The 10430-nt window shown below is 41.0% G+C and overlaps 1 protein-coding gene across 1 annotated transcript; it reads left to right on the top strand.

The window, feature by feature from the left end:
- Positions 1-344: 344 nt before the first annotated feature.
- Positions 345-6034, top strand: LOC100917744 (secreted Ly-6/uPAR-related protein 1). The gene is made up of 3 exons (XM_031947481.1): positions 345-396; positions 3453-3572; positions 5820-6034. Exons 1-3 carry the CDS (start codon positions 345-347, stop codon positions 6032-6034), a joined length of 387 nt encoding a protein of 128 aa, XP_031803341.1.
- The last annotated feature ends 4396 nt before the right edge of the window (positions 6035-10430 follow it).

Raw genomic sequence — 10430 nt, 5'->3', positions numbered from 1 at the left:
TTAGAGCAGTTTGGGCTTCCCTGAGGGCAGAGATCTTGTTTCCTCCCTCAGAACAGGGTCTCCCTGAGGATAGGGTCTGATTTCTCCCTAAATCCAGAGCATTATTTTCTGAATTAGCCAGGAGGGCCCAAAATTATTGCCTGCTGTGTGACATTGACTTAGCAAGCCCAGGCAGGCTACCAGCCTCTTCCAGTGTACATGTGAATTAGTAAAGGGATTATCATAGCTGTCATGACTCAGAAACCTGATGTCATCCCACCCCTCTGAGAGAAAGGGAATGGATAAATGCCCTGGTGTTGAGGTTTGGGCCTCAGTTGCTGAGATCCTGGATTAATATCCTGAAGATGGATTCCCTCTGGATCGGGTTGCTGGTGATTGCCACCTGTGTGGTGCAGGGTAAGTCAGGGGTAAAGGTGGGTGTCAGGAGGGCTGGTGACCCTAACCCTGTGTGCCCACAGCCTAAAACTTGGTGTTGGGAGCATGCACATAACTGTGAACCTGAGAGAAAGAGCAATGGACTTAAGCCTGAGTACTTAGGTTTCAATTTCAGCTCTGCTGCTTACCAACTGTGTGACCCTGAGCTAAGGAGTCTTATATCAAATAAATGGAATGCAATGGAAAGGCACTTTGTGCTAAGGACTGTGCCAAGTGCTGGGGATTAAAGTAGAAAAGTAAGAAAGTCCCTGAAATCAAGGAACTTGTGTTCTAATTAAGAAAATGATAAAGGAGGGCTTAGCTTCATAGCAGACGGAAAGACTAACTGGTCCTTAGGGTCTGTTAGAGAAGATGGTGATTCACATTATACTTAGGGAGCATGTCAAATGTTCCCCAGTCAATGGGTATTTTTTCTTATTCTAAATCCTATAGTCCCTATGCTCTCTCACTCTATGCCTGTAATCCTGTTTCATTCCACTTTAGGCAATTCTGATGGTTAGAAAGCTCGGGGAATTCCCTCTGGCTCCCAGAGAAGCCCCAAGATCCAAAGATTTCCCCTCTTTATCCTCTTATGAGCTTGGAGACTCCAATCCTGGACCCAGCCAGTGGGATCTGTTAGTAATCATTGTCATAGCAACTCCTTGTATCTTTATGGCCACTTTTTCATTTCTCTTTTGAGGGAAAGAAAGCAGAGTAGTTGTGATAGAGTGGAAAAGGACATTAGATCTGGAGCCAGAGAATCCTTCCTGGATGCTCTCTCCTTTTTGTAGTTTTAAAAAATCTCTCTTTTTTATATCAACTTGATTTTCATATTTATCTATCTATATATCTATTGCTATATCTATAAATCTACCTGTGTGTTTGTATGTATCTATATCTATATCCTTCCCAGTCTCCTTAGAAACTACTCTATATAATAAAGAAAATGAAGTGAAAGAGAAAAAAAATTGGCAAAACTAATCAACTGGCAAAACATACGAGCCAGATCTGACAGCAAATACAGTGTTCGATACCCATAACCCCCACTTTTGGGGAAAGTATATCTTAAAATCTCTTCTTCAAGGTCAATATATCTCTATAGAGAGAGATCAATATAAATAAATAAATATATATATATATATATATATATATATATATATATATATATATAAAGAGAGAGAGAGAGAGAGAGAGAGAGAGAGGTGCCTAATAATCAAATTGGAAATTCCCTAAGCAATTTACCTTTTGAGGTTTCCCAAACATCGGGTTATTGAGTTTAACTGTTTCTGATTCTTCTTTATTTAATCTGCTTAATTGGTTAGCTTTTCCATTTTGTAACTGGCATTATACAAAATTGAGTAATTACTATTTTAGAATATAATTTATCTCTTTGAATATTCATGACACTGCTCTCCCTTGGTTCTCTTCCTAGAGGAAGCATATTTGCAATCTCTTTTGCTGTAAAATCATCTGTGTGCTAACTCTGGATCTATCTGATTATAAATGTACTCCCAAAGCCTTTTCCTTGATCTTCTCATTATACATTCTCTTGCTCAGTGATATCATCAACTCCTATAGATTCAATTATAATTTTTGTTCAGACAATTCCCAGATCTATTTATCTTGTTTTAGTTTCTCTTCTGGGCCCTAGTCATATATAATCAGCTATTTTTTGGATTTTTCCAGATATCCCTTGGATGACTAAAATATCCATACTCTTTGACTCAGAGAGCCCATTATTTGAATTATAACCAAGCACATTAAAAACAGAAAAACATGTTCTAACAACATAGCAGAATTTCCTATAATAACAAAAACTGGCACAAACTCAATATGTCCAAAACCAAATTCATAGTCTTCTCCCCTTTCTATAACTTCCTCTCATCTAAACTTCCCTTTGTCTGTTTAGGGTAGCATCACCTGCCACTTACCCAGGCTTACAACAACTCAGACTTATATCCTCAACTCTTCACTCTCCCTGAGCCAAGGTCTGTTAATACTTGCTCCCCAAAATCTATCCCATCCTCCCCTTCTCTCCACTCATCCAGATCTTCATCATCTCTCACCTGATTATGGTACTAGTCTCTAATTGGCTTCCCTGAACCCAGTCATTCATCTCTCTCATTCATTCTCTACACAGTTGCCAAATTGATATTCCTAAAGCATAGATTTAAACACGTTTCTTGTAATGTTCTCTGTTGAGGTTTCCTTGGGGGTCTCTAGGAGGCAGCCTTTGTTTCAGTTCAGTAATCACCACAAGTACAGTCAGAGATTAAAGTCCAAATCCTTTATTATCTCTTTCCAAGTCTTGTCTCCTTTCCTGGGGCCTGGTTAGCTTTCTTAGAGACCTATCTCTCTCCTTGGTTCTGGGAGCTTGAGCTCCTGCCTCCTTCTCTGACCTCTGAATCTCCCCGAATCCAAAGGTTTGTGCTCCAGCCTCCAGCCACCACAGAGGCGGAAGATGGAATGAATCTGTCTCAGCCTCTGAGAGATTCTAGTGCGCCTGTCTTCTCTGACCCTGAGAGATTCTCTTTTGTGGCTCTCAGTCCCTGCTTATATGCTTCACACTGAATATACACTAATCCTTATATCACTAGGAAACAATTATTTGTTGTAGGATTAAATCAATCATACTGAACCATGATAAACTAGATAATTATTGTCTCTATCAATTCCACTGACTTAGTACCTTGTAAGAATCCTTTGTTTTAAGTTCAGACTTCTGGCCCATAACAGTTTCTCCCCTACTCAAAAAATCCAAATGGCTCCTTATCACCTTTAGAGTAAAATACAAATCTGTCATAAGACTGACTACCTCTGTAGGCTTATTATATATTCCTTCCTTTCTTATACACTATATTTTAGCCAAACTCATCCTGACAAACTCGCCCATCTGCTACTTTTCCTGTTTTCCCATGTCTAGCCTCCTTACCCTAGAAGGAATGATTAATCCACTTTTCCATGGCATTATCTCTGTCATCCCTTCTAGATGTGACACCCTATGACTATAAATGCAATTCCCTTCCCTTCCCACCCAGGCAACACCCTGATATGCTACACCTGCAAAGAGCCAACTGACATCTACAAATGCAGAAACATCAGTATCTGTAACCATGGTGAGACTTCCTGTAAGACCCGGCTGGAGAATGTGGAGTCAGGTAAAGGCTGACAGCTAGCTAGGTTGATCTCCCCTTCATCCTCCCTTTCTTCCCTCTTCCCCTCCTTCCCTCCTCTCTTCCTTCTCTCCTCCCCTCCACTCCACCCATCCCACCCCCACCCATAATGGGAGAAGCACAAAGAAACCTCTCAAGACAGCCAAAATTCTATGGAGCTAGCTTACTCCATGCCTAAAATTCCACCACCAACCTGTCATCCTTTATGGTTCAGCATCACCCTCCCCAACCTTTTCTTTAAAATACCAGTATCCTCAGAGGAAAAAGCAAGAAGGGCTCAGTAGCTGGGTGAGAAGCAATTTTTTAGATTCTTCCTGGGAACAAATGACTTCAGAAAGAGAGGAATGGCATGAAGAAACGGAGTAAGAGAGGGCAAAAAATAGAGTAAAGAAAGACATGGGGAAAACTTCTCCCTCTGCCCTAGCTAAGGGAAGAGAAGTGCCTCTTCTCCTCTCTGGAGAGGGTGAAGGTTCAGTTTGTACTCAGAAATGGCTCTGGGCTTTAGTCAGGTGCAGATTAGGACCTGTATTGGGACTCAAAGAGAAATTGGGCTGGGAGTCAATCTCTGGTCAAGGTCAGGGCACAATTTGGGGGTCAAGCTCAGGGATCAATCAATATTTAAGATAATGCATCAGTACATAAATAACATTTTGCATATAAATGTTATTTATATTCAACTTAATGTTTTGTAAAAAAAAAAAAATCAACAAACTTTAGTCATAACAATTCCATGAGGTAGGTAGTAAAAGGGTTATTATCCCTATCTTGAAGATTAAAAAAATGTCTTGCTTATAGTCATACATTTTTTCAGTGTTTAAAGTGATATTCCAGCCCAGGCTTTCCAACTCTAATTCCTAGTTCCTGACCTCTCTCCTTCCCACTTTATCTCTCTCTCTCTCTCTCTTTCTCCTCTCCCTCTCCCTTTCCCTCTCTTTCTTTGTCTTCCCTTCTCTCTCTCTCTCTCTCTCTCTCTCTCTGTGTGTGTGTGTGTGTGTGTGTGTGTGTGTTTTGGGGGCAGAGGGAAGGATATTTTATAGTCTGGTAGAGATATCCAAATTTTACAGGCTCATCTGAACTTCTGACAATGATGGTATAGTTTTGAATGAAAAAAAATGAGTTCCATTAGTAAAAATTGCCTTTTTTTCCATCTTTAGTACTATATGCTTTGTATCATGTTGCCCAAAACAAACATTTTTTTTTCACTGAAACATTTTTTCCTTCATATCTGGGCTTCTTGTTTTTCCAGTGTTCTTCCAATTTTAAGAAGTCTGAACTGTTTAGGAATCTTAATAACAATTTTTTTGTCTCCTGGGTACCTCTAAAGGTTTTTGTATATTTTCTGATTTATTAGTCTGTTACACAGAATTAGTTTATCAGTTCTTGGTAGTTTTTCCTCATTTTTTGCCACATTCTGATCATTGATTCTATTTTACTATGGGCTTAGATGCTCCTTGAAATGATTTATTTTCTCATACTAATAGTCATCATAGTATCTCTAATAGTTAAGAACTAGAGATTTTACATATTTCCTTGGAGTAAATTCTTTAAAAAAAACCCTAGGTGATTAAAAATTCAAGAAAAGACAACAAATGAAAGTTGTACCTTCCATAAAATCTAGCACTCAGATAACAAATAACTAATTATGGGTGAGAAAGCCAACTTGATCCAGTTTTATCAAAATCAGATGTTCTGAGTCAACTTAGCATCCACAGAAGTATTATTGTTATAAAATGAAATCATATTAAAACTACTGCTTCTCCCATGTAATTCATACACTACTGTACTACAAGGCCTCCTGCCCTTTGCTCTGCCTTTATCAGATATGTATAGATTTTTCTCTTTATTCCTTTCTCTTTGAACTTCCCAGTTAAAAATGATCTCTCTCTACTCAGATTTCTCATAAAACCTAGAGTTGAAAAGGACCTTAGAAATCATTTAAGCCAAATTCCTCATTTTAAAGGAAAAATACCTAGATCCAGATAGAATGTATTAGCTTGCCTGAGAACATACAGCTGATACATATCAGAATTTACTTTGCCTTGGTTTCCATCACTCTCTGCCTTGTGACATGTGGTATTAGACTGTAAGCACACTGAGGTCAGGAATTGTGCCATTTATCCCTTGGCAGGGGGTTCCCTGCATAGGGGAAACTTAATAAGTATTTTGAGTTGAATTCAACTGAATTGAGAATGAAGGCTATCTTCACCCTATCCCTATTCTATCTGTCTCCAGAATATCCATTTTTTAACAATGCCATGGTGACCCGTTCCTGCTCTAACAACTGTGTGGCTACGGACCCAGATACCATCGGTCTTGCCCATCCTGTTTCCTGCTGCTACCGAGACCTGTGCAACACAGATAGTGCCTTGGGAGATGGGACCAGGCCCAGGATCCTGCTGGGTCTCCCACTTCTTACCACTTTCCTCTACTTGATATCCTTACTCTAAATGGTCCCCTAAGTTATGTACACAGAACCCCTCATAATTCTCATTGTATATTCTCCACTTCTCCCTTCTCTTCCCCCAATCTGGAAACATTCTTACAGCCATGCAGTGGAAATATCATCAAGATGCAAAGTAATTATTTTCTTGCTATTAAAATGAGACACATCTCCTGCCTATGGCCCAGGGTCTGGAGAACTATCTTCCATCCTTCTTCTGTGACCTGTCCACCCATGCTTTCCGCTCAAGGAAGAGGGCATTTGGGGAATCTGGCAAAGGGAACAGAACAGTCTTTGAATAAATATATGATGCTGCCAATTTATGTAGAAATCACATCCCACCAGGAAGTCTAGGGGCTTCTCTAGGAAATAGGATATTAAACTTCTTTCCTGGATGTGGAGGAAGAAATGTGATCTGGAGGAGATATGGAATCCTCAGGGAGCCCTGGCCTGACAGGGGAATCCAGCTCTTGTCTTCAGGAAAGTCCTGTTCTCTGGAGAAGATTTGGGATTTCCTCAGGGTGATATTCCCCACTATTCTATTTCTAACCTTAAGCAGGGGGTTCCCTACATAGGGGAAACTTAATAAGTATTTTGAGTTGAATTCAACTGAATTGAGAAGGAAGGCTATCTTCATCCTATCCCTATTCTATCTGTCTCCAGAATATCCATTTTTTAACAATGCCATGGTGACCCGTTCCTGCTCTAACAACTGTGTGGCTACGGACCCAGATACCATCGGTCTTGCCCATCCTGTTTCCTGCTGCTACCGAGACCTGTGCAACACAGATAGTATCTTGGGAGATGGGACCAGGCCCAGGATCCTGCTGGGTCTCCCACTTCTTACCACTTTCCTCTACCTGATATCCTTACTCTAAATGGTCCCCTAAGTTATATACACAGAACCCCTCATAATTCTCATTGTATATTCTCCACTTCTCCCTTCTCTTCCCCCAATCTGGAAACATTCTTACAGCCATGCAGTGGAAATATCATCAAGATGCAAAGTAATTATTTTCTTGCTATTAAAATGAGACACATCTCCTGCCTATGGCCCAGGGTCTGGAGAACTATCTTCCATCCTTCTTCTGTGACCTATCCACCCATGCTTTTCTCTCAAGGAAGAGGGCATTTGGGGAATCTGGCAAAGGGAACAAAACAATCTTTGAATAAATATATGACTCTGCCAATTTATGTAGAAATCACATCCCACCAGGAAGTCTAGGGGCTTCTCTAGGAAATAGGATATTAAACTTCTTTCCTGGATGTGGAGGAAGAAATGTGATCTGAAGGAGATATGGAATCCTCGGGGAGCCCTGGCCTGACAGGGGAATCCAGCTCTTGTCTTCAGGAAAGTCCTGTTCTCTGGAGAAGATTTGGGATTTCCTCAGGGTGATATTCCCCCCTATTCTATTTCTAACCTCAAGCAGGGGGTTTCCTACATAGGGGAAACTTAATAAGTGTTTTGCATTAAATTAAACTGAATTGAAAGGGAGAAATACTCTTGCTTACAAAGTGTACCTGGTCTGAAGGGAAGACTCTGGTCTTCAGGATGAAAAAACACGTCTTCAACTTGGGGAACTCCTGAGTTCATGATGGACAGGATTCCCCTTCTTTATGCAGCTCCAAGTTTAGAAAGAAATATATTCCCCCCCCCCCCTGCACAAAAGGCTAAAAGACTTCTGAGAGGAAAGGTCATTGCGAAGAAGGGAAGATGCAAAGGACCTTAGGAATATGCTCAGGTAAAGGGAGAAAAAGAAATGAGACACACACCCTAAAGATGAGATAGAGAAGATGGGAGAGAGAAGCCAGAATCTTTTGGGGTCTCTCAGTCCTTGTTCCCGGGCCTTCAGCTTTGAATCTTTCTTTTCCCATCCCTTCTCTCTCTCTTCCACCACCTTCCCCTAATACAGACATATATACATTGTTATTCATTCTTGCCCATACTCTTTGTGACTCCATTTGGGGTTTTCTTGGCAAAAATACTAGAGTGATTTGCCATTTCCTTCTCCAGCTCATTTTACAGATGAGAAACTGAAGCAGAGTTAAGGGACTTGCCCAGGATCATACAACTATTGAGGTTGGATTTGAACTCAGGAAAATGAGTCCAGATCCAGCCCTCTATCCACAAAGCCATAGACAGACCCATATGTATATGTATATGTATATAAATATGTGTATATATGCATTTGTACTTAATTGTTTATTCATTCACTCATTTACCCATCCATCCATTTGTTATTTGTCTATTTATCTTATCTAATCTTGGAGACCTAATTGGTTTGTATCTAATTCCCCAGGATAGTTACCACCCATGACCTGGAGGCCTGGACACTAATAATACTGGTTTAACCACTTCCCCCACCTTTGCCCTTGCCAGCCCCCCCCAGGCAAGTCCCCAAAACCATCCACTCTTGTAACTCCCTTACTCCCTGCCAAGTTTTCTGTGGTTCCAAGTCTCAAAGTTTACATTAATCCCATCTCTCCCTGGCCTGGGAGTCAGGACACCTATGCAACAGACATCTGAGCTATTGCACTGCCAGCCCCCCCTCTTCATTATCACCCCAAATCTCCAGAACCTGAGCCTCGGGGAGTCACAGAATCATAGGACCCTAGATATCATCTAGTTCCATTTATACCACCTCCTATCACATGTGGAGGGAAGGGAGGAAGCTTTGTTCAGAGGAGGCTGGCGGTATAGCTACAAGGGTCCTGGGTTTAGAACCAGATGATATAGGTCTAAGTTCAGGTTCAGATACCTATAAACAACTTTCTTTCTATCCCTCAGTTTCTTCATTTGTAAAATGGAAATAATAATACTACCTACATTACATGCTATTATAAATATATATAAATCTGGAAGCCCTGTAGAAATAGAATTTATTTATTTTAAATTGATTTGTTTTAAAATTATTATTATTATTATTATTATTATTATTATTATTTCTGACTCATCTCTGGCATCTCCTGCTTAGGTTCCATGAGCTTATAGTTTATATAACTACCTGGGCCCCTACAACTACCTGGTCAGATCCCCACCTTCTACCCCCCCCCCCCAGTCCCCAGCCCCAGCACTGACTCTGGGGTCCATGTCCCTTCCATGAGCCAAAGGGCCTTTGGTTTCGCCAAGTGTGGTTCTATGTGATTGGTTTTCTAAGTCAGGTTTTAAACCAGGAGACAAAGATCTATCTAGTCTTTATTTCCTTCAGGGAGCCAGACCAGTATAGTGAAAAGGAGCTCCAGGGGACTCATTCTACAATCTTGAACTTCTTCAAATGAGGAAGCTTCTAATTCAGGGTTGGTTTGATGTGTGTATGCGCTGCCCTTATTCCTACTAATCAATGGCTGCAAAACTTTGGCCAAAGGAAAGACAAAGAATATGTTAACCCTTGAATAACAGGCTCCTAGATTTAGAATTGAAAGGGACCTTCAGGGTCATCTGTCCTACAACTTTGTTTTACAGCTGAGGACCTTGAGGTCAAAAAGGTTGAGTAAGTCAAAAGAGATAGAATGGGGAGTTCAAAATCAGCCTCAGACTTTAAATCCGGGGCTTTCTTTGTGACCTTAGGTCCCTCCTGCCATGAAGGGTCCAAGTATGGGGAGGAGCAGCTGGGTGGAACAGTGTGTGAATAGAGTGAGGGTCCTGGAGTCAGGAGGACCTGAATTCAAATCCAGCCTCAGACATTTGATGTGCACCAACTGTGTGACTCTGAGCAAGTTGTTTAACTCTGATTGCCTCACTGAAAAAACACAAAACAAGCAAACAACGCAATAAAGTACCTATGGGGGACTGCTCCTTTATCTTACTTGCACTTACCTAAATAATCTAGGAACTCTAATGTTTGATACCATCTGTTGCTTAGTGGAACAGTAATCAAATCTCCCTCCAGCACTCAGGTTAAATAAGGTCTAAAACATGAACATGCTTATTTGAAGAATAAAAAACACAAACTGGGCTCATCTATCCCAGGCAGTAAAACTTTCTTGGAAAGTCTGTCATACGTGGTATTGCCCTGGTCAGGATGCTTGCAGGAAGCCCTGGGTGTTGGGGTGGGCTGGGGATGGAGGGTGGAGCTGATCCTTCCCAACCATTTCTCAAAACAGATGGTACATCATTGTGCTTTCTGTCATATCCCAGGCCTTTCCCAGATTTCCCGTTCTTTCCCCAGGCTTCTTGCAGTTTTCTCTAGCTTCCAGCAGATGGAAGACATTCTTTTTTCCACAAAGGACCAGCTTTGTCTCCCGCTCCTTGACCTGTCTGATTCTTATCACAAAAACACAGTTCTAGATGCTCTCTTCGAATAGTTTTCTCTTATGCTAGACCCCCAGGATCTCACACAAAAGAAGTTTCCCCAGAATTACAGGAGCTCTGCAGGTTAACAAATGAATCCCTAATCCCAGGC

Source organism: Sarcophilus harrisii, chromosome 1 (genome assembly GCF_902635505.1).
Source record: "Sarcophilus harrisii chromosome 1, mSarHar1.11, whole genome shotgun sequence".
NCBI lineage: Eukaryota > Metazoa > Chordata > Mammalia > Dasyuromorphia > Dasyuridae > Sarcophilus > Sarcophilus harrisii.
Note: the sequence above shows the minus strand (reverse complement) of the source record. Positions and strands in the feature narration are given on the sequence as shown.